The 26,209-nt window shown below is 31.2% G+C and overlaps 2 protein-coding genes across 2 annotated transcripts in view; both read left to right on the top strand.

The window, feature by feature from the left end:
- The window catches only part of LOC133334361 (glutamate dehydrogenase, mitochondrial), a 165,538-nt gene that overhangs the window by 135,261 nt on the left and 4,068 nt on the right, over positions 1-26,209 (top strand). The window lies entirely within an intron of this gene.
- Positions 14,768-22,453, top strand: LOC133334354 (ETS-like protein pointed). Its single transcript, XM_061542649.1, has 5 exons — positions 14,768-15,148; positions 15,344-15,851; positions 19,760-20,655; positions 20,736-20,893; positions 22,390-22,453. Exons 1-5 carry the CDS (start codon positions 14,768-14,770, stop codon positions 22,451-22,453), a joined length of 2,007 nt encoding a protein of 668 aa, XP_061398633.1.

Here is a 26,209-nt window from a genome sequence, read left to right on the forward strand (position 1 = left end):
CACATGCAATGGACAAACAAACAAAAACAATAACAACAACTAAGACACACAACTCAAAAGAGGAAAAGCTACAGTTACACGTAAACTTTATCCGTTTGTCCGTCTGTCCAAGCAATGACCAAAAACGGAAGGAAATCATAAAAAACGTGCAATCTCTTCAAGTTTTTTTTTTCTTTTGTTGTTGTTGTTTTATTTGAAATGCACCAATCGAAGAATAACCAACAAAAAAACTTTAATAATAATTATTATAACATTAAACATGAATACTGATTGCATTCGATATTTGTCGTTGTTGTTTTTGCTTTGTTTGTTTATTTGTTTGGTAATAACACACCGGCAGACAATAATCTAACCAAATCGGAAATTACCCTCTGTACTACCTGTACAATTCACTTAGACGACTCACCTGTTAAGCTAAAGACAGCCAGCCTATCACTCTTCGGAGAATAAGTGTGTGTGGGTATGGTAACACAGATTTTATTTTTTTTTTTCGTTTTGAAAACTTGGGGAAATAACGAGAAGAAAAAAATTATAATCACAAATATTAACAGTTATCCGGATTTGTTCGATGTTTTATAGTACACCAGGCTTCGTATTATTACAGGCAAAGCGTCTAAAGCGTCGCAAGAACCTGTTGAGAATTATTAAAAGTATTTCATTCAGAAAAAGCGGAAGGAGAGTAGACATCAACACCACACCTGCTTGATTCGTTGACGACCGAGGATTGAGGTGCATTCGCACCGGTGGGGAGGAAGTGGCCGTAGTTACTTACTTGTGGGGGGATATGGGTGGCAATTACTCGCTGTTGTTGTTGTATTTTTAGATCACGACAGGTGATCAATAAAATAGGCTGGGAAAATAACATGCTTGTCGTCCATTCATTAAATAAAACCTCGTCGAAAAATCGACGCAGAAAGAGGAAATGTCTTTCATTGCAGATTTAGGCCATACATGGGCAATATAAATTAACTGTTTTTTAGTTTTTTCTGAAAATGGAAAAATTACACATTCCAAAGCTTAACTAAGGAAAATATTAAAATTAATATTATTTATGTTTTTTTTTTTTTTGCTTAGGAATTATTCTATTTTTTATTTCCTAAAAAGGAAGTGTTATTTATTACCGTTTAAAAATTGGGGAGGTATGAGAGCAAACCAAATTTTGGAAATACTTTGTGTGAATAAATTTAAAATCAGCACATGCATTTCGAAACCTCCAGCTTAAGGTTGAAGGTATTTAAAATTTTTAATTTCGTTGCCTATAGCTCGACAAATTTGACTGAGAATCCAAAATTTGCATTTCGATTGGGAAAACAGCTTTGCAAAAAATATTCAATATAGTTTCATATTTATACCCTACACATCTAAATTGTCAGGGCATTATTTCGCGATATTAAACCGATTAGAGGTCAACAACTCTTCTTTCTTACCCTGGCATTTTTTCCCGGGGTAAACATTTACGCCATAACGTCCATATTATTGGTTGATTAGATCATCTGAATATCGACCGATCATTAGCAAAACAGGCCTTCTAATTAGTTGGCCAGATTTTCTTCCCCGAGTATTGTGTTGTGATGTTCGATCTTTACCGGAAACAAAAAAATTATACGCGTCGTCTTTGACCATAAGCGGAACGTCATGTAATTGTAATAATAAATAATATCAGAATAGGTAGACCCATGTAAATATTTACCTATAACTCCCACATCCGAGTACATACCTCAACATTATTGAAATCGATTTAATGGACGAACAATCCTCTTGGATCAACTTCTCCGGTCTATGTCCTTCAAGAGTAAATATATACGTCATAGAATAAAAATTTTGAAATTTTTTCATTATTGACCAGTCGATCAGTCTTCAGCAAAAGTATAATGCTTATCCTATGGTCAGTCCACTTTCATTACATTCAGGTCATAATTATGACCTCTAGATCGACCAAAAGACAGACAAAAATATACTTGTTGGTCCATTTCATTTGGTCCTAAATATTAATCTTCTTTCACCAGAACCCGCCCTACATGCAAATTTTTGAGTTGTTTGTGACACAAAATCGAGCTCATGGTCCGGGGGGTGGGATGTGAAATTCCTTATGAAGATGAAAGAAAGAACCAATACGCCGTAGGTAAATTTCTTGCGGTACTATTTGATGATTTTTTGTTCGTACCTTCGAATGAGGAATATTTTGGTAAAACGAAATTTTCTACAAATTTGTCGCTCATAGCATTTTCGTCCTTATATTCATGAACCGCAAACTAAATACCCCAATACGAGATTTTATGACCTTCAAATATTCTACAAAAATATCCAAAGATTTGAGATAGGCCCTCAATGTGAAGAAAGTCATTTTCCATAATTTACATGAAACAAGATATCCGAAGAACAAAATCGTACCTTCAAAGTTCGTAAAGAAACCCCGATATATCTTTGCTTTTGGCAATTGTAGATCTCTGTTTAAGCTGGCATGTCTTAAATCAAATCGAATGAAGAATATTTTTGTAAATTATATACTCCTTCTATCTCGAGCCCTTGTGCGCTATTTTCTTCCTTATTTTCTGAAATCGTAAACTAAATACCACAAGACGATTTTTTTTACAAAAATGTCGCTCATTTGATGTTAGATGGGGGTTTATAAAGACATCGAAATTAACATATATTTATCGTCCTTTTTCACTTTACCCTATATCTTACATGGAAATCCTTACATCAGCTATTAAGCAGACAATTTATTTCATGTGACTAGCATAGGTACGGGTTTTAATCGGTTGTTTAAAACCCGTACAAAAATCGATTTTATTATCCGGGTCATAAATACCCATAAATGTACTTGAGTTTTTTTATGGGGATTGATGTATGTACTTTTTGGTAGCAAAATTTGACACCCAAATGAGAACTTAAAATATCAAATTAGAGTCTGAAATCTCCAAGATAACAAAAATTAGGATGTAACATTATATGGGACCTATACCTGATCGTGGACCGATTGTGGTATTTTTATAAAAAAAAGGTTTGATACCGAATAATAACAAAAAAATATTAGGTTGGGGAAAAAAATCCATTAAGAAAATGTCAATAAAATCGGAGAAATGATCGAAGTTGACCAGCATGTTAGCAGTCGTAACATCGCCCAGGAGGACAAAATCGACCATAAAACTGTTTTAAACCATTTACACAAAGCTGGATTCAAAAAAAAAAAACTCGATGTTTGGGTGCCACACCAATTAAGAGAAAAAAAATAGGATGGATCGAATATCCATCTGCGAAGCCTTGGCCAAACGGAATGAGATAGGGTCATTTCCAGGGTGCGAAGAATGATTAAAAAAGCTCTTTCTCACGAATGCTCACGGCGATAATGCGAATGTTTGTAATTTCGAATGATAAAGTTACATAGAATGAACAAACATTTGTAATCTCTCGCGAATGTTCGCATTGAACTAAAAATTCACGAACGATAAAATTTCGCTGCAAGCGTCGTTGATTCATTCTTTCGCGAGCATTTGTTGCTGACGAACATTCTTTTGAAAAACTCAAAAAACAAATGTTCCAACAACTTTTGAGTTCACGAACGTTTGTTGTTATTGTTGTTGCTGTTTTGAGCATTTGCGAGAATTCGGGAATGTTTGTTTTCATTTGTGAGGGAATGTCAGAAAGAATTTCAACCACCAAACGAAACGAACGATCTTTGTTGTGTGCTCTAACTCGTTTGTTATGTATGTGCGAACATTCTTTGGCGAATGCTCGTTTATCGCCATAAATTCATTCGTAAAATGAGCACAAAACGAAAAGAATGTATTTTGAATCATTCTCGAGCGAATTTTTGCGCACCCTGGTCATTTCTTAAACGGATGGTGACTGGAGATGAGAAATGGTGGACAAACCAGGACTAACGGCCAGGAAAGTTCTGCTACGCATTTGGTGGGACTAGATGGGGATTATTTATTATGAGTTGCTTCCATATCGCCAAATGCTAAATTCTGATCTCTTCAGTCAACAATTGAACCGTTGATGATAGCAATTGACCAGAAACGTTCTGAATTGGCCAACAGGAGAGGTGTCGTGTTCCACTAGGACAACGGTAGGCCAAACACATCTCTGCAGTGACTCGCCAGAAACTTCGGGAGTTCGGTTAGGGAGTTATAATGCATCCGCCATACAGTCCGGACTTGGCACCTATCGATTATCATCTTTTTCTTGCATTGCAAAATTTCTTTAATAATAAAAAATTTGTATTTATATAGGATTGTGAAAATCGACTACTAGAGTTTTTTTTTTTTGCAATTGTTTTGTAAGAATTTCCAGAAAACCAAGTTGTGTATCAGAACTTTCAAAATAAACGACTATTTTATTGTTCTTAATTCATTAAAAAATTAATATTAAATATTTATTTAATTTGTCCGTGAAAGCCATGCGAATTTATTCATTCATATATTTACATAGTTATGGAGAATCTACGCCTATTCTTTTTCCGAACCATAACAGCATTTAAATCATACTCTTTTTATTATTTCAAATAAAAAAATAACAACACAAAACTGTATATAAATAAACATAATGCCATATAAAGTGCTACATATCGTTATAATCATTAAACAAATACCAACAACAATAAACCACCCAAAAACGTAATCAAATTTGATTTGAATGAAAATCTAAAATAGGAAACCGAATATATCATGGTCAAACATTATTTAAATGATATTCAAAAACGTGTCAATTCAACAGAAAACAAATAAAAAAAAATTAGCAAATCTCATTCATAAGAAAAAAAAGCAACAAAAAAAAGCAACTTAAAAATACCAAAATTTGGTGGTGATATGGAACCTGGAGAATATTATAAATAAACAATGATTTTTTTTCATTAAAATAAAAATATAATTAAACGTCTGACTAAAGAAGACATTTTGAATTTTAAATTTTGTTTTTTTTTTTTTTTTGCAAATGAAACCATAAAACAAAACAGCAGCAAACCCACCACATTAGATTTAATCTGCCACACATTATCTTAATTTTATAAAGACATTCATGTATACGTACATACATACAAAAAACCCAAACCCACATCTTGATAATCAGTCTCCAAAAAAACACAATTATGTGTGTGGGTTGTCTGGCCATCATTGATGAAGCAAAAACCAACCAAAAAAAATATAAAAACAACAAAACAAACCCACTAAATCCAACAACACGTATACAGAATACACATTGCTATCAGCATCTGTGGAGCCACCAAATGCCATGCCAAATCGCCATATTGCTACCAGTTTCATGAAATTCGACAATCGAAACATGCCCCCAAAATGAAAAAAATACAAAAAATACAAAAAATAAGCATTAAACATTTTTTTTGGTAAATCACGAATCTACAGATAAATTTTTGCACACTGCTTGTTAGGTGGTAGGTAACTACGATAGTTGTTAGAATGGCACGTTGAGATATATAAAAAAGATTTCAAGATCTTTTTTTCGAAGGCCTTCGGAGCTTTAAAGGTTATTTTACCAATGAAAGACCTTTGAAAGGTCTTCAATTTATATTATAGCTTTTAAGGCTCTTTTGTCTATAGTAAAGCTTTCAAGGGTATTATATCTGCTTATGAGCTTTACAAATTCGTCTATCTCTTGAAAAGCCGTCGAAGGCTATTCTTTTGATGACACCATAAGGAAGAATCAGCAAACAACAGCACGAGTGATCCCTTTGAGAATAATTTTTGTGTAAAAAATCACATTGAATAGAAAAAAAGGCACATCACATATAGAAAATTTTTAAAGGTCTACTAAATATAGGAGAGCTTTTAATGTTTTTATCTATATATACAAGCTGTCAACTGTCTTCTATCTGTAGATGTTCGTTAAAATTACTCCATACAAAGCTTTAAAATGTATTCAAAAAAGAAAACAGCATTAAAATGTCTTCTATCTATCGAGAGCTTCAATACGTTTTCTACCTACAGAAAAGCTTTCAAATTCTAATTATAGAACAGAAAAGCTTTAAAACTCTAACTATAGAACAGCTGTCAAACATCTAGGAGACCTGTCAAAGTGGGTTTTAATTATAAAAAAAAAACAGTCCAAATGTTCCCTAGCTAAAGAAAAGCTTTTAAAGCCTCTCTAAAACGTTTTTCTATGTATAGAAAAGGTCTGGTGACTTCCAAGAGTCTGTTCTCTGTAGAAAATGTTTAAAATTTATTCTATTTATAAAAGATCTTTCAAAAATTCTCTACCAATAAACGAGCTTTTCAAAGGTTTCTATCTATGGAAAACTTTAACATATATTCTATTTGCAGAAAAGTTTAAAAAATCATACCCATGGAAAGCCTTTAAATAAGACCTGCCGAAAAGCCGACTATCCTAGGAAACCTGTCGAGAGTTTTCTTATAAATCCTAGTCGAAAGATTTCCTAGACGAAAGCTTTTAAAGGACTTCTATCTACCGAAAGGCTTTAGAATGATATTCTATGTATATAAAAGGTATAGTGGTTATGTGTATGCTTGCTGTGGGAGACCTTTAAAAGAGATTTCAAACATATCTTACTAATAAACGAGCTTTTTAATGGATTAAATCTATAGAGAGCTTTAACATTTATTCTATATGCAGAATAGCTTTAAAAACTTATCCTTTGAAGAAGGCCTGTGAAAAAGTCATATACTCTGGGGGAAACCTGTTGAAAAGTTTATTGCCAAGTAGAAGGGCTCCCTGTCCAGAGAATACCAGTCGATCTACGACTGAAAAAAATATTAATATGATTCCTATCTGCCGGAAAGCTTTAGAAAAGTATAAAGAAATGTATACTGGACTTTTGAACGCAGCTAGAAGAGCTTTTAAAGACGGCATGTCTGAACAATCTTCTATACTAGGGAAATCCTGTCAAAGGGTGTCCTGTCCTGTCGAAGGATTTCCTGCCCAGAGGAGACCAGTCGTATGAATCGACGGCTAAAGAACACCCTTAAAGAATTTCTATCTGGCGCAAAGCTCTAGAAATTTATAAAACACATCTAATGGACTTGTCGAAAGGGTTTTTGTAGACAGACGATCTGTCAGAGGTCTTCTGTCTTCAGAAGACATTTGAAGGAGTTTTCGATCCTCAAAAGACCTGTCGAAAAGTATTTTTATGGGAATTTTAATGAGGTTTTTTGACTTTAGAAGACCTGTGGTGGAAACTTCTGCTTTTCTGTCAAAGGACCTGTGGAAGATATTCTTTCTTAGAAGAAAGCTTACAAGAACTGCATAAGGCTCTCCCAAAAAAGTATACCCAAAAGCTCTTTACCTGTATTCTAAATATAGAAGAGCTTCCAACGATCTAGAAGACCACCCAAAAGGTATTCTGTCTATATAAGATCTGCAAACCGGTTTCCTGTTGAAACCTTTCTTTTGTCGTAGAATAAAATTTCCGGGCCTATCGAAAGGTTTTGTATCTATAGAAAAGCTTTAAAAGTTATCATATTGCTGAAAGACATATTCTAAATATGAAAAAGCTTTTACCGACCTCCAAAAAGGTGGCATTGTTGTTGTCTAAAAGCGAACAGGGAAGACGTATGGAAAAATATTCTTAAAAAAATTTTAGGCCTATTTTAAGGTAAGGATTTTTTTAATTCTACAGCTATGTCAGGTTATAAAAAAATATCTTAAAAAATCCACGTTCGTAGGATAGAAAATTAATTATTAAATAAATCTGCGACTATGATAGGGGAGGACATTTTTTTAACAAAAAGTAGGTTATGGAAGGTTTCGAAATATATTTTTAAAAAATCCACTCATATGACAGGTTGAGGAGAATATTTGAAAAATATGTACGTCTATGGAAGGTTTGAAAAATGTATTTTTAAAAAAATAAATTAAGGCTATACAAATTTATAGAAATAAACATTTTTAACGATTTTTAAGACTTTTAAAGTTTAGAAATAATACTTTAAAAAATCCACGGATATTGCAGTTTGGGAAAAATATTAAAAAAAAAAAACTCAAGCCTACGGTAGGCTAGGAAGAATGTTTTAGAAAAAATCTAGCCTTTGACAGGTTAATTAAAAAAAATATATATTTTTTTTTAAATCTATACCCGACAAAAACGAAAGTATTTGGATCTATGGAAAATTCTTCACTAATTCCGAATTGTGAGGTATTCGGTCCACAAAGGTATTGTCGAATTTGATCCACAGAAGAACTGCCTATCCTCTATAAATGGTCCTCTTTTTATGGAAGTCCTCCAAAATTCATCTTTTCTATAGAGAAGAGCTCTAACTACTGAAGATCTACTATATATGGAAGGAAACTAAGATCGAGCTATATTTTTTGTGTAGGATTTTCAAAATTCCGCCAATACCACATTTGCCGTGATTTTTTCTAGCAAACATGTTTTTCTCTACAGATAATGTGGTTTTGTACATATGTACATACTTTTCTATATTATTCACACACATGTCAATGAAGACAAACATACGTACATACATACATATATGGTAAATTTATATGTTGTGTATACTTCTTAATCGCTATCGATGGTGTTGTTGTTGTTATTTTTCTATATATTTATTTATTATGGCCGCTTGGGATTGGTTAATATGGTATTTGAAAGAAAGAAAAAATAAAAAAATACAAAGACGATCTCTTCAAAAGCGTTTTGTTTTAAGAAATGTGCTTCTCACAACACTTCCATATGAAGTGAATGGAAGCCAGTTCAGCTCTCCCAAAATGACCAAATCATAAGTGGTCGATTGAAATGCTCCTCTAACACATATGGGGGGCTAGCAGCAGCAGAATTGAGTGAGTAGCCAACAGATATATGGACGGCCGGACAAACGTAACGACCATTCGAATAAGTTTTGTGCTGTGGTGGCATTGTATGAGGTTGTTGTCGTCGTCCGTCGTGATCGTCGCCGACGTCTTTCATTTAAATCAAATAACCAACAACCGTAGATCGATGATCGTTTTGTTGAGGCGTGCAGTTCATTTACACGACCACCACCATCACTCTCTGCCTCTCTGTTGTGGAGAAACTTTATATGGGTTGGCCGGGCCCGGTCTGGCCGAATGTGTGGTTGATTTTTTTATGAATATTAAAAGTTTTGTTAATGATTTTTTCAAACAAAATAAAAAATATATATTAACTTGATGATCATGGTAGATATGTTGTTAATTGTTGTATGTATGTGTGCATATGCCTCTCTGTGTGTGGATTTTGTTTATTGGCTTGCTTTGCACCAGAGAGTGGGTTTGTCTTTCACCATTGATGGCTTTTTTTAATTGTATTTTTCGTTTTTAATTTTGTTTCTTTTTTTTGAAAATGGCGTTTGTCGAAAGATATTAACAAACAAAAATGTTTATATGACAAGTAAATTAACAACATTTGTTTTTTTATTTTTGCATAATTGTTTATTAATGTTATCAACTAAGACTGGCAATTTTTGACAGGCATTGCAAGTGCAGGAGCATTTTTCTTCATTTGTTTTTTCACTTATTTTTGTCGAATTTTATAAGCCTCTATCAAAAAACATTATTTGCAAATTAAAATGTTGTTGATGTTTTCTTTGATTACTTTTTGTTTTTGTATTACAATGTGTCTGGCATGATTGATTGTTGGCAATTGCCATATTGGTATAGCTACTTTTTTGCTTATATGGAAAATTTATTTTTTATCGTGAAATTTAACGTCACATTTTTTGTTCGTAATTTACGTCATTTGTAGGGAAATTAATTTTGGTAAAAAAAAACGTGCACAACGAACCTTGAATATACGAAAAATTTCTATTTCAGAAGAGGAGAACTAAATATGGTGTGGTTTCTATCTACGGGACAGGAATAAAGGTTTGAAATATTTTCTGTGCGGGGAGGGAAGTCCTGCTAAGAATATCTGCTACATAAGCCGGTAAAACGATTTCTCTCAAAAATGTTGTCTTTGGATGATTTTTACAAATTAATTTAAATAAAATATTATTTTTTATATTTTTATTTTCGAAATAGTCTATACCTATGCCAGTATAAGAAAAATATGTTTTACAAAATTTTACGCAGTTTGGCAGTTTGGAAAAATATTTTTAATAATATTATTGTATTTTAAAAAAAGTTTAACCCTTTATAAGTTAGGAAAATATTTTTTTTAAAGTTTACGTCTATGGCATGTTAGGAAAAATATTAAAAAAAAAACCACTCATGTGGCAGTTTAGGATAAATATTTTTAAAAAAGTTTAAGACTATTCGAAGTTGGGAAAAATATATTTTTTAAAAAGCCTACAATTATGGCAGGTCGGGAACGACTATGGGAATTAAAAAAAAAAAAAATATTAAAACCTGCCCAATCTCCAAAAAATGAATAACTTTGGAGGGGTAACGACAGATGGCTGCTGCCCTACAAAATTGGACCAATAATTTTCTGGCAAGAGTTCTTCAATATTGATAACCTGAAATTGCAAATAAGGCTATCGGTTTTACAAATCGGCGGCTTTTTCGTCCAAAAATATGTAGAAAACTCGATGGGTTTTTAGTCTTACTAAAACATTAAAAAAACACCCCTTTAAAGTCTCACTAAAAATATTTGTGTATAAAAATGTTGTAAGAAATCCACGCCTTTAAAAGTCTTCCAAAAATAGTTTTAAACCAGTGAGCGGAGCAGTATAGTCGGACGGGGCCGATCATATGATACCCTACACAACTTTCACGAAAATCTAACATTCTGTGATTCTATATTCTGAGTTTGGGCAATATTCCACGATATTTGCAACCTCTTGATCGACTAGAGGTTAACAAATATTAATAATTTTCAGTACAGCCCTTCTAATTACTTGTCCAGATTCCAGTCCAGTTTGCGGAGCAGTATAGTCGGACGGGGCCGACCATATGATACCCTACAAAACTTCCACGAAAATCTAACTTTCTGTGATTCTATATTCTGAGCTTGGACAATATCCTACGATATTTGCACCCTCTTGATCGACTAGAGGTTAACAAATATTAATAATATTCAGTACAGCCCTTCTTATTACTTGTCCAGATTCCCTTCGCCGTGGGTTGTGTTGTGATGTTCGGCTTTCAATTGTGTCCTATAGATTGGTTCGAAAAAACACCAAAGTATTTAGTTTTCGGTCCACATCATCCACAAAATTATTAGCTGATCATCACCGAAAATTATAGGCGTCGTACTTGACCATACCAGGATCTTCATGGAAAGCGATCAGCGCTATATTTCCGTCCTCTAGTGTGGTAATGGATTAATAAATAGTATTTGAATCCGTAAGCACATATTAAAATCTAAGTTTAACTCCCACATCTGAGAACATACGTTAATACAATTTAAAGGTCAACTACTCCTCTTGGATATAGTGTCAACTTCTCAGGTCTATGTCCATCAGGAGTAAATATATACGCCATAGAATAAAAAATGTATAACACAAAAGTCAGGGTTCATTTGAGCCGCTAAATAATAACCGATCTTTATCAAAACAGGCATGCTTATTCTTTGGCCCGATTTCCTTCTCCATGTAAAATTTTGCGGCGCTACAAACTCTTGGGGCTGCTGCACAAAGCTATAATACCCTGACAACTTATTTGTGTAGGGTATGAAAATCCACTCCTTTAAAGTCTTCCAAAAATATTTCTAAAAATCAAAGCCTTTAAAACTCTTGCAAAAACATTTTTAAAAAATCCACTCCTTTAAAAGTCTTCCAAAAAATCCGCGCCTTTAAGTATTCCAAGAACATTTTTAAAAAAATCCACTCCTTTAAAAGACTTCCAATTTTTTTTTTTTTAAATACACACCTTTGTAGTTCTTGAAAAAAAACTAATTCTAAAAATTCAAGTATTTGTAGTGTTTGAAAAAAATATGTCTACAAAATCCACGCATTTGTAGTATTTAAAAAAATTATTAAAAAAAATCTACAAAGGCGTTGAAAAAATATTTTCAAAAAATCCCCGCAGTTAAAAGCTTTCCAAAAAACATTTTTAAAAATTCAATGCCTTTGTAGTATTTCTAAAAAGAATTAAAAAAACACGCGTTTGTATTACTTGGGAAAATATATATTTTTTAAATATTTACGCGTTAATATCAATGGTGCTTCAAGAAAAAAATATATTTCGTTAATTTATAACCACGCCTTTTCATTCCTTCAAAAAAATATTTAAAAATCACCACCACTAATTTTTAACCACACTCTAAAGAAAAAACAATATTTTTAAAAAATCCAAACCTTTATAGTACTTAATGTTTTTATAAAAAATGTCCCCCTCTAATGGAACTTTATTTATAATATATTTTAAAAACTCCACATCTACATTCTCCTTGTTCTTCAAGATGTTTTTTAATCGGAACCTCGCCCAAGAAATAGTTCTTCAAGAATACAGTTCAAAAACGATACCTCGACAAAAGCAAAGTTAGAAAATAAAATGTGCCGAGGATCTATAGTGAATTTTTTTATAAGGAGATCTACTATAATAGACCTACTATTCTCAAAACCAGATGATAAATTCAATGGTTTCGTGATCAATCATGAGTCCTTTCCCCACCCCCTTCAATTTTTTGTAACAAAATTTCCTATACAAAATATATTTTAATTAATTATTTCATAATTTAATATTCCTTAATTTAATAATTCATTTGAAAAAATAAATTAATAGAATTTTGTATATGTTTGAATCATGTTTGCATTTTTCCTTTTTTGTTTTTTTATATCTTCACGCTTGTTTGCCTCTATTTCTAATTAAGAAAATGATTTATTTTTAGTTATAAATATTCATTTTATTAAAAAAAAAAAGAAATAATAATATAACGAAACAACAAAATCAAAATAAATTCAAAAATAAAAACTTGAACAAAAAATTAAAAACTTCACTCCTTGGTTTTGAAAAATATGTCAAAGAAAAAAATTAAATGTGAAAAAATTAGCATTATAAATTTTGCATATGAATATAAATAATCTTGGCTATATAAAAAAATAATAAAACAAAGCAGTAGATTAATGTTTCATATTTCACCAGAAAAAAAAAATAAAATAATGAAAAAATCTCCACATCATTTTCTGTTAATATTATATAAATTTCTAAACAAGAAAATATATAATCATGAAGATCTCTACAATCCAATTAAGCCACAACACAAATCAAAATTCATTTGTAATCAAATTTTAAACAAAATCTTTATAACCCACCCACACTTCTCTCTGGCAGTGGCCGAAAGTTGCAGAGGAAGGTGTAAACTTTATTTCATATCAAATAATATCATTGACAATGCACATAGTTAGCCCCTTATTTATACATATCTTTTAATATATAAGTATTTAGTTATCGATGTATATAAAAAGTCTTAACCAGATGTGCAAGGCAACCCACCCCACATCTTGTCTGTTGTTGTTTTATTTTTTATACAAACGCAAATCAAATGATGTGAAATAACGATACACAACAACACTGCTACTCACACCCATTAACAGCAGAAATAACAACAACACAGTTGTACAATACTCTCGCTCTCCCTTTGCTCAGCCATATATGGCTCACTCACTCTTATTTGTACTCATATGGAAAATAACTCTACCACTCATTCCTTGTGCCAACGGCACATACTAGGAGCCACTGTGTATTCTCACTCTCGTAAAGGAATTTATCTAAGCATTATGTGGTAGTGTTGTTAGTGGACAGGCGACCAACAGTTATTTGTACTCTCCCTCTCTCACATAGATAATATTTTCGTGTTGTGTTTGTCTCAAATATGAATGAATGAATTTTTCAAGAGGTTTGTGTTTTGTTGTTGTGTTGTGCCAGGCTACCAACAATGCCAATGATGATGATGATCGTTGTGTGAGAGTATGTGTGTGTGTGTGAGGAGACAGAGCATTAGCAGCGCAACGTTAACGACATCAACGGCGACGGCAGCATACAAGAATGAAATGAAATCTACAGAAAAAAAACCAAAAGAAAACAACTTCAAACATTGGTTAGTTGTGAGTTCAGTTCATTAACGGATGTCAAAGGTGCAAGAGGTACGGACGGATATTACGCGTGACTCTCGCATATTTTACACTTGATATTTACAAGAAAATATACTTAATACAAAAAATAACTACTACGCACAATAATCACAGAGCCCAGCAAACAATTTCTAATGGATAATTAATGAGATTTTGATGATAAAACTATCAAAGAAAAAAAATATATTTAATTAAAAATATAGAATTAAACGGAAATTAAAAAAAAAACAAGTGTGCGAATGAAAAACAAAGTGTGCTCAATTTTTTTAAAAATTTGTTTAATAAACAAAAAAATTAATTGTAATTGTTTAAAACAAATGTAAGACACCAAGAAGAAAAAAATAAATTTGTGTGCAAAAAAAAAAAATATGACAATCAATCAAGAATAACAACAAAAGAAAAATCAATTTAAATTGAAAACATTGCAAGTAGCACCAGCATATTTTGTTTCTTTGGTATTCAGCAAAATCTGTTTTTCATTTTTGTGACAAGCAACCAACATAAATGTCAAGTGGCCCACATTTGATACAACTAAACGAAAAATATTAATTAAAAATACTCCACTTAAAATAAATCTCTTGTTGTGTGGATGACGATATAAATAGTTAACATCAGAACGCCCCCATAAAACCAAAGAATAATTTTCAGTTTAAATGAAGTGAGAAAAAATCAACAAAAATCTCAATTATTATACTGTGCATCCCACTGTGTGTGTGTCTTGTCCAAAAGTCAATGAAGTTTTCTTGCTTGCTGCCAGCCCCTGAGAATTATTCTCCTTTTGTAAAAAATTCGCTACATATTTCCTGCTAAAAGCAATCGAAGCAATGCCGCCCTCTGCGTTTTTAGTTGGTTCTACCATTATAACAACACCAGCAACAACTCCAATACTAGCCAACCAAAAGGACATATCGCTGTTGAGCGCCAACAGCAACACTTCTCCCCTGAAGGCTTGTGTGAATCGTCAAAGTCCGATACAACACATTAAAACGGAATATACTCTGAATAACAACTGTCAATCGCTGCAGAATTTCAATTATTTGCATACCCCAAATAGTTCAGAGTTAAGTGATAAAATAACGGCGGCAAATATGGTTTTACAATCGTATAACAGTTATGAGCAATATCATTTGCAACAGCAACATCATGCTCAAACTGCAGCTGTGGCATTGGGCCAGCAACATTCACCACAATATACGGCCACAACGGTGCAACATAGTATGCAGCAGCAGCAGCAACAACATCAGCAACAGCATCATCATCACCAGCATCACCATCAGCAGCAGCAACAACAACACCAGCCACAAAATCCCAATTTATCTCCTTATCATCATCAAATGTATCACAGCCCGCCAACATCACAACCCCAACATTATCAGCAGCAGCAACAACAACACCACCAGCAACAACAACAACACCATCACACCCAACAACATCATCACTCCCAGCATTTACAACATCACCCCTCTGTCCAGCATCGTTTATCCGGCGGCAGTACAGGAGGTAGTAGTACAGCTTCATCTTCAATGTCCTCATCGGCCCATTCACCCTCAATATCCTCAAATACCTCCACACAAAATAATTCTGCCGTTGCCATTGCCACCTGCTCCACCACTTCCTCCTCCTCCACAACATCATCATCCTCAGCCACAACATCCTCCTGCCCTGTAACATCATCATTGGTCAATACATCATCCGCCGCCTCCTCCCTATCAACCGCCTCAACATCGCCGGCATTATCATCGTCCTGTACAACAACGGCTGGTCCGTTTTTGTCCGGAATTGGTAGTGCGGCCACGGCGGCTTCTTTGGGTATTAATTATTTCAATGATACCCTACCCTATGTGGGTGATTATAGTGCATCAACCGGCCAGCTGTATACCGATATTGATGCGAATTTTTTTAGTCAAGGTAAATTGAGTTTTTTTTTCTATTTCTTTATTGGATTTCGATTTTTTATAAGGGGAAAATACAATGAGGTCTGGTTTTTAGTTACCAATTAAAAAAATTAAGAAATTAGAGATTTTTTAACTATTAAAATTATTTTTATAATTTTTTTAGTTTGAAAAAAATAGGAAATTAAAAAGTATATATTTTTATAAAATTGATAAAATATATATTTTTTTTCAATAAAATATATCTTATAGGAAATTTAGAAATACGAATTTTGGAGAAAATAAAAAAATACTTTTTAAAAGAAATTAAGAATTTTAAAAATATATTTTTAAAAAAATATGTTTTATAAGAAATTTAAAAAATATTTTTATTTTAAAAATATAAAAAATATTTAAATATAAAAAAATATATATATTTTTTAAAAAAATAATAAAAGTAAAGTAAATAAATATTTTTTATTTAAAATTTAATATTTTTATTTAAAAATTAATATTTTTTATTTACAAATTAATATTTTTTATTGAAAAATTAATATTTTTAATTTAAAAAATATATTATTAATTGAAAAATATTTTTTAGTAAACTGAAAAAATTGAAATATTTTTTTTTTTTTTTTTTTTGGACGCGGACATTTTTTTTCTAAGGGATTATTTTTTTTCTCCAAAAGTATTTAATTTTTTCGAACAAAATTTCAAAAACTTATTTTATTTTTTCCTACATTCCAATTTTGTCCATCGCTTTTGCCTATAACAAGTCCCCACTGTCGCTTCAAGGGTTACATGTAATGTTTATATTTAAAGGTTACTTTGTGTAATTTGTTTTGAAAAAATAATTCTTGCACTTGTCTCCGGTTTTTTTTTTTTGTTTCCAAATGACACCATATGTCTGATACGGTCATGACTTTTTCCACATTTTTGTTATTATTTTTTTTTTTATTTCCAGAATGCAGGGGTGTTTTGTGCACATTACGTTTATGTGGTTGAACATTTGTTTACATTGTTGTACACGTTTTTTTATAAATGTTTAGGTTTAAATTTTTTTGACAAGGGTTTGAAAAAAATATGTTCTCCCTTCCAAAATGTGCAGCAACATGTTGTCAATGATTTGTTTACAAAAAACAATGTAGGTGGATTTTTTTTGTTTTGAAAAGGACATATTTTAAAATTTCGAAGACAATGTTTTTCGTTTTATTATAAATAAATAAAAATATGTTGAGGTTAGGTAATTTGTATTTTTACTAAAAATAACTTGAAAATTAAATGGAAATTTAAACCAATATTTTATTTGGAGAAATAAATTAAATACAAATTTGGAGTCATTTTGTAGCCATATTAAAAAAATATATATAATTAACTCTTAAAAAACTCTTTTTACGATTTAAACCCCTTTTCCAAACAAGTTTAATATTAAAAATCTCTCTTATTTACAAAACCTTCCAAATCTCCTTTCATTTCTAAAAATATTTTAATTAAAACCCGTTCTTCTTTGAAAATTGAATACATATTTACATGGCAAATTTTCCACAAAATGTAAATACACAACACCAGAAAATTAAAACAAATCCACCCACCAAATGTCTTCACCATTTAATATGAATAAAAAGTGTTAAGACAAGTCGCCCCCACCTTCCCTGGTGCTCAGACTCAGCTCTAACAAAGAACAATGACAGCAAGCATTTTGTGAGTGGATGGGGTTTTGTGTGTCTTAACTTGCTCGACTTTTTTCTCATAGAGCAGAACTTATTTTAATTACATTCACACGATATTAAATTAAAAGCAAAAAAACAAGGCATACAAATTATATGAATTTCACACCAGCAAGCAGCCAGTTAGTCATAACTAAATACAGAAATAATTATCACATCATCATCACTGGCACTGCCCCACCATCATTAAAGTAATAAAAATGAGAATTAGATTTGAATGAATCACAATCCTCTTCATTAGAAAATTTTCTGCAAACTAAAATCAGTCCTTAAATATCCCTTTTACAGTCCTTAAAATATCCCTTTTTATTTACCAAACATTTAATTTATTGCTCATTTCAAAAAAAGGCTGTTAAATACTTTTTAATTAAATTGTAATTGAAAAATCCTTTTGTTAAACAACGGCGGCGGTAACCCTCTTTAACCTCCTTGTTTCAATAATATCAATTATTGACATTTAACACACAAAACACACGCACGTACACACTCTGAGCAAATAACTGCAGGCCATCCTGTTAACAACCCCCCTCATCCCTTTCACAATCGTTGTAAAATGCATTACACTCAACAAGTAGCCAAACAGCCAGCCAACAACAACAACTACAACACCACAAAGAATTGGCAAACATACAATCATGTTTCATTGAAAATTACCTTAACCGACAACTCTCACACACACAATAGGTAGGGAGAGAACGAGAGATTAGGGAGGCAATTGATTGGGTGGTAAAACATACAAAAATTAAATACCAATCAAACATTGTTGTTGTATGGATGGCATCATTTAACTAAATCTCTGAGCATCCATCCCCATTGTGTCTCAAATGGGAATGAAAAACCGAAAAATGGGAGGAGTAACAAATAAACACAAAGTAGGAGAAAACTTAAAGCAACAACAAAACTGCGCAAATCATAAACATTAAATACAAGATTATTTTCTTTTAACAAAGAATTGAATTTAAGCAAGTAACAAATCTAATTTACACGAAAAATATATATTAGCAAAAAACAAAAACAAGCAACAGGTTTGTTTGCTTTGTTCCCCACCAAAACACCTCTCTCTCTCTGTCTCTACGTTATGCTCTTTCAGCCACCGTTAGCAGTGGCAGCTCTTCTAATACAAAAGCCCCAACAACACAGCTCTCTGCTCCACTGTGTGTAATGTGGGGAGAGGTTAGTGTTATGATGGGCTCTCTCTCCCATATATATTTTGTGTGGAGTTCTCTCTCCATTATCTTAGCTCTTACAATAGAGATGTGTAAAAGGGGAAAACAACAAAGAGTTTGTGTGAGCATGCATGTATATAACACACATTGTGGTGGGGGGACTTTTGTTATTGGTGTTGGTAATTCATTGGATTTTGATTGGTTTTCGAATGCACGTCAAATCATGAACGCTTTATGCGCATGATGACAATGTGAATGATGATGATGCAAAGCTCAATTCACCACCAACCAACCAACCACCACAACATTAGCAACAACAAACAGCCATGTAAACGTAGCATTTTAAAGGGGTTATGTGTTGGCCCGCCTCTCTGACATTATCTTTAAAAGATGTGTGAAATGAAATGGATGGGGAGGAAAATAATCTTAAGAAAAGAAAGAAACATAGATAAATAAAAAAGGAGAACATTAAAAATAAAATAAATAAAAGAATTAAATATAGGATTAAATGTTAAAAAATTGAATTTAAAAAATAAAAGCTAAATATTAAACATAAAAAAATTAAATTAGAAAAATCAAATACTAAAATATAAATAAAAACTCAAATATGAAAAAATAAATAATATAAAAAATAAAATTAAATGAAATGAAATAATAAAAGAAATAAATAAACAAATATATATTTAAAAAAATAATAACAATGAAGAAAATTAAATATTAAAAATTATAAAAGATTAAATTAAAAATAAAAAAGAATAAACATTTCATTCTAAAAATTTAAAAAATTGCAAATTAATAAAAAAAATGGTATAACAAATAAAAATTAATAAATAAATAAATAGAATACAAAAACAATTGATTAAAAAATATTTTTATAATTTAAAAAAAATTAATATTTATTGAAATATAATATCTAAATGATTTTTTTATTTTTTTTTTTAAATGAAAAGTTTGTTACTAATTAAAATATATTTATTTTTATTAATATTATTTCAATATTTATTTTGAATTATTTTTATTAATTTATTTTTATTTCTTGCTTTTCATTTTAGGTTATGGCTCATCAACCCACGATCGTAATAATAGCCCGCCACCACAACAACAACAGCAACAACAAAATGCTGTACAAAACTCAATGCTGCCACCCGCTCATGCAAACCAACAACAACAAAATGCCACAACGGCTGCCCAACCCAGCAGCCTATCGCCCAATAGTGCTAATAGTAATACTAACAACAACAATAATAACAACAACACTGGTGCCAATCTCAACTACATGCAAATGTCGATGCGTAATTCAGCTGTTGCCGCTGCCGCCTTCTACAATCAACATCAAATGAAGGAGGAACCCGGTACCCAAACAGCCTATGGTAATCTCGCTGGCTCGAATTCCGCCAATGATCCCACCGATCTCACAACACAATTTGGCCTATCGCCTGCCCATTTGGCCAATGCCAATGCTGTGGCAGCAGCCGCCGCTGCTGCTTCTTCTGGTTACGATGATAGTGATTATCACAGTACCACCATGTCGTCACAGGATCATCAAGGCCAGGCCACCAACAATTATTTAGATAACAATCCCGCCGATTTTTATGGTCTAAATGTTGAACAGAAATACAATGCCTATGGCCGTTCAAGATTTCATGATGCCTATTCACCGGAATTTTCACCCTATGATACACCCCAATTTCCCAGTATGGCAGCACAGGCCGATCAATGGGCCAGCCATCATGGAGCTCAACATCCAGCTGCTTATCTCTCGTCCATGTGTTTGGATAAGGCTTTATTAGGTGGCTATTCCACACAGGGTGGTGTACCATGTTTCCAAGGCTCGGGACCCATTCAGCTATGGCAATTCTTATTGGAATTGCTGATGGATAAGACATGTCAGGGATTCATTTCGTGGACCGGTGATGGTTGGGAATTTAAATTAACCGATCCAGATGAGGTAAGTTTTGAAAAATAATGCAAACGGAAAATATTTTATAGGGTATTAATGAAATGTTTTCTTCTTCTTGTTGTTTTTAGGTTGCCCGCCGTTGGGGTATACGCAAAAATAAACCAAAAATGAATTATGAAAAGCTAAGCCGAGGCCTACGTTATTATTATGATAAAAATATTATTCACAAAACAGCGGGTAAACGTTATGTTTATCGTTTCGTTTGTGATCTGCAAGGTTTAATTGGGTAAGTTTCAAAACAATAAATTTTTATTATATTTTTATCAAATAGGTATAAGGAATTTATTTCTAATTAACTTCGCAACTATTCTCTATAACAGGGTAACACAAATGTTCCGAAAAATATACCAATTTCCACACTTTCTTAGTAATTAATTTTAGAAGGCCATAATTTATGAAGCAGTGGTTATTTTTCAATGTTTCCAAAAATTGTTAAAAGAAAAATATCTAATTTTAATGCTGATATACGTTTTTCGTGTATAAAAATACAATTATTGCAATTATTCCCAAAAATATGCAAGTTTTTAATTTTTCACATTTCATAAATTTTTTTCGTAAGCAATTTCATGGTCCCATAACTTTGAAGGCAGTTGAGGTATTTTAATGATTCAAGTGGATTCTGCTAGATAAATATCTAGTTTTAAAATCAACATTTTGATTTTGTTGCACCTCACCAAATACCTGAGTTATGGTAAAAATTTTACATTTACCTTAATTTTGATTCACCTTGTATTTTTTGTGCAATCAACTTTAGGGGAGCATAACTTTGGAATTAAGAAGGATATCTTAATGAACTTAAATGAATTTGAAAGATAAATATATTATGCTAAAATAAAAATTTTTATTTAAATGTACCCCACCAAACACCAGAGTTAGAGGAAAAAGTTAATGTGTAATACAATTTTTATGCTCTTTGAATATTTTGGGTAATCAATTTTAGGGGGTCATAGCTTTGAATTTAATGGAGATAATTTAACGAAATTAAATAATTTTGAAAGATAAAAATCTACGGTTTAAATATAAATTATTGTTTTGATTTAACCCATTAAAGTTCGTGGGCAACACTATGTTAATTTTCATAAAATATTTTGAGTAATAAATTTCCAAGTGGCATAACTCTGTGAGTAATAGGGTTAGCTTAGTAAAATAGAAGGATTTTACTAGATTAAAGTCTCAATTTTAAATCGAAATTATTAAATGGGTGTAAGTCTTTAATCAGCAAAGTTATGGGAAAAAGTTCATTATTACCTTTGTTGGCATTTTCTTATTCTCTTTTTTGGCAATAATTTTCCAAGGGCCATAACTTTGTAATCTAAAGGGATATCTTAATGAAATACAAGGATTTTAAAAGATAGATATCTAAACTAAAATTAAAAATTATTATTTAGAATTATCTAAATAAATAATCGAGCTAGGGCAAATACTCTCACAATTAAAAGCGAAAATAACGTTAATTGTGGTACCCTGTAAGGCATTATATTATTATATTATTGTGGCACCCTGTTAAGCCTTTATTTTAGTTTTGCCTAAAAGTATGCAATGATTTTTTATGGAATTAGTATTAAAGTGAATAGGTTATGTACCAAATGCAAACAAATCTTAACACACAAATTAATAAGAAAATATTACATTTTGATAAAAATATACATTTAAATTAGAAATTTATATATTTTTTAAAATTATTTTATACTAATTTTTCAATTTTTTTCTTTCTATTTTTAGTTGTTCACCCGAAGAATTGTGTGCTAAATATGACCTCAAAACCGAAAAGAAGGATGATGATTAAATTCCAGGATATTCTATCATCATTGGTCGTTCTTTTCTATCTTTTAGTGGATAAACAAAAAAAGGGGGTGTGGTCCCTTACAAAACAAAATGAAAAGAGAAAATGGTGGATTCTTCCAAATGTGCTTAAAATTTACAACAACAATATAAATTGTTTGTAAAAATTACAAAAAAAAAAATAAATGTAAATTTGTTTAAAAAAAAATGCACAACTTTATAATTCTACTCTCCCATCATAGACGCACAATAAAAATGCAACAACAATTTTTGTTTAATTTCTCACAAAATAAAAAAACAAATGGTTTCTTTTTTGTGTATTTGTTTCTAAAAACAAAACAAAAATAATATTTAATAATAATAATAATAATAATAATTTTTTCTATTAATTAGTAATACTTCATTGGAAACGTGATGTAATTTAAGGAATTTTAAATTAAATATTTCTTTTATTTTTTTTTTTTAATTTTAACAAATAGTAAACCAACAAAAAAAAACAATAGTGGCTTCATAGGAAATTAAAAAAATAAACAAAATATTTTTTTAATATTAAGAAAAAAAAAAACAAAATAATTAATTTGAAATTAATTAAATTCTATAAGGAAACAAATCCCCCAGAAAAGTTTTAAAAAATGTATAATTAAAATAATTTTAGTTTTTTTTAACAAGCAATGTTCTCGTTAATTTATTAAGTTTTATTTTTTATGAAAAAAAAACGTATACAATTAATCCAAATTTTTTGATAAAGGCTCAAAACATTATTTTATTTGTGCAATTTGCAAAACACTAAAACAAAAATTGCCCATAAAAATTTTAATATGCCATACAAAAAAACAAAATATTTACAAAACAAACAGACCGCTACACAAGTAATTGAGTATCCAAAGTTAAGTGATATTAAAAAAATTAAAACTAAAAAATATGTTAGCTTTTGTATATAATTTTCTTTAAAAAAAATAATTAAACAATCATACCTTCCTCTTTCTTCTTTAAGTGTCTTAGACTTCAAGTTTTTTCTTTAGTTATTAAGTAATCATCATTATTTTTTTAAATATTTCTTTTTATTTTATTTACACATACATACAAATAATTTCTCAGTGCATGAGTGCTTCCGTGAGACTCGAGAGTTTTAACAAAAAACACAAAATAAATATTAAATAAAACAAAAACAAAAAAATCTCCCCAACTTTGTAAAAGAAACCAGCGTGGAAACAAAAAATAATAATTTACCATAATTGTTTAAAGTAGTTTTTTAGATGTTATACAAAAATAAAAAACTTAGAAATTTAATTTTAAGTAGGTGTAAAAAAATTAATAACATTAATATTAAAGAAAAACAACTACAAACAAACAAAAAACTCTATATATACTTATATAATAAATTATATTTAAAATCAAATTTTAATTAATTAATTTTTTTTTGTAGTTATAAGTCATAAAAACCAACAACAAACGTAAAAAATGCTCAACAAACATTTGCATAAATTAAATCAATAAAAAATATTTGTTAAAGATAATCTAAAAAAAAATAATAATTAATTGTGGTGTTTTTATTTTATGTGGTGGGAAATATATTGGAACGAAGGAAACCCAAAAAACTAGGCCTTGAGAAAAAAAGTCTTAACCAAATACACGCCTTAATAAGCCTTGAGAAAAAAACTTAACACAATACACGCGTTAATAAGCCTTGAGAAAAAAAAACTTAACAAAACACACGCCTTAATAGGCCTTAAGAAAATATTCAAAAATAAACTACGCCTTAATAGGCCTTGAGGAAAAATTCTATTAAAAAATCCACGCCTTAATAGGCCTTGAGGAAAAATTCTATTAAAAAATCCACGCCTTAAAAGGCCTTGAGGAAAAATTATATTAAAAAATCCACGCCTTAATAGGCATTGAGAAAAAATTCTTTTAAAAATCCATGCCTTAATAGGCCTTGAGAAAAATTCTTAAGGGAACCCCCTCCATCTCGATTTTAATTTTTCAAGATTTTCAATGGGCTGGTAAATGAATACAAATGCTTGTTAAGGTTTGTAACTTTGCACATATATAATTGAAGATTTAAAAGAGAAGAAAAATAATTTACAAAAAATTTTTGTTATTGTTTTGTTGTTGTTTTTTGTAATTAAAGAAAAGTCCTTATTTTTGATGGCGGGCATGATAACTCCTCACTGGAACTTCGTAATCCGAAAATTCCAACGGTGTTAGAAAGAGTACATTTCTGGCTCTCGTATGAACTAGGATTATTGACTTTGCTCTAAAATTAACAAAATGGTGAACATTTGAAAAAATATTTTTGGAAAATCGCCGATTTTTGACCAAAAACCAAGTTAAAAAAAGGAAGATCTTTTCCGATTGACTTTATCCTAGTTCATACGAGAGCTATACACTCCCAGAAAAACGTTGCAAAATTTGGAACCGATTGGATTATTAGTTTCTGAGTTATCGTGCCCGTCATTCGCAAAAAAATGTTTAGAGAAAAACGCGTTTAAAGTTTGAGAAGCCCTTCAGCCGTCACTTGATGCTGACACAATAAATCGGCTATATCTTCAAGAGTTCTTGAGATTTTCACTTGAAATTTTGTACAGACATTCTTTAATCAGTGTAGATTCGAATTATATCAACAAAAATTTTGACCCCTAGAAAGGGGGGGAGGGGGGGGGTCCCCTTAAGAGGGTTTCTAATTTATTCTATGTAATTGTGTTTTATTTCCCATGGAAATGTTAGTTGATTTTTGTGGCCCTTCCTTCTCTTGTGACGTCACTCCAAAAATGTGACATTTTCCTTAAAATTTCCGAAAAATACCAGGCGGTCAGAATTAAATAGAAAGTAGAAAGAAATTAAAAAAAAAAACAAAATCACAATTTTAGTCTGACAAAATCCGAGTATACTTTCGGGGGCCTATTTTTATTCGCATATATGAAAATGTCAATCTGGCAATGCCGTACTAAAAGTTACATTTATACAATACAGAACATACTTTTGGACGTGCAAATATTTTTAATTTTTGTCGGTCCAGCTACTTGCTATTAAATTCTGGGTGCCTGGTATTATTCAGGAATTTCGATATGCTTGGCTGCAGGGATGAATTTTTTAAAGAATATTTTCTGCCCGGGTTTGTAAGGCGTGGATTTTTTAAAGAATATTTTCTGAAAGGGTTTATAAGGCGTGGATTTTTTAAAGAATATTTTCTGGTGGGCCTTAAACCCCTTTATAAAACAATGAAAATTCCCCTCCCTCACAATTTCTATCCGTAGTCCTCGGTAACCCAAAATAGCACACAAAGTCAGGAAAAATATGTACTACACATATCATATATATCTGTCGATCAGCTACCAAATATTTTCGAACATTAAATTTTAAACCAAATCGAAATGAGCAACTTTATCTTTTGTGACACCCTGTGTTTAGAAGTTATTGTAGTTTTATACAATTACGCCTAGAAGTATGCAATAAATTAATGTAGTGAATGTTGGCTTATGTCCCAACTAATTGCGGCTATGTCTGCAGTATTTTTTGCATTTGTATGTTATTTAACAAAATTTTAATTGACCGTATATCACGCCTAAAATGAGAGCCATCAGTCCATCCTACCCCTACTGGTATCATCCCACAAACCTTTGAAAAATTTGTAAATTTAATATGAAGCTAAAAGTTTATTCGATTTGATTCATAGATTGCAATTTTTACCAAACCTTGATCAAGCCCGAATATGGGAAATATCGATTCACCCCATCTAGTGTCTTCCCCACAAAGTGTC

Source organism: Musca vetustissima, unplaced genomic scaffold (genome assembly GCF_032173495.1).
Source record: "Musca vetustissima isolate MV318-11 ecotype Yass unplaced genomic scaffold, APGP_CSIRO_Mvet_v1 utg2553, whole genome shotgun sequence".
Taxonomy (NCBI): domain Eukaryota; kingdom Metazoa; phylum Arthropoda; class Insecta; order Diptera; family Muscidae; genus Musca; species Musca vetustissima.

What these genes read in the sequence shown, in the direction of transcription:
- LOC133334354 (XM_061542649.1), top strand. Translation starts at nt 14,768, where the DNA reads ATGCCGCCCTCTGCGTTTTTAGTTGGTTCTACCATTATAACAACACCA. An exon ending in CACAATATACGGCCACAACG is followed by an intron (nt 15,149 to 15,343) that starts GTGCAACATAGT and finishes CAACACCACCAG; the next exon opens with CAACAACAACAACACCATCA. An exon ending in TGCGAATTTTTTTAGTCAAG is followed by an intron (nt 15,852 to 19,759) that starts GTAAATTGAGTT and finishes TTTTCATTTTAG; the next exon opens with GTTATGGCTCATCAACCCAC.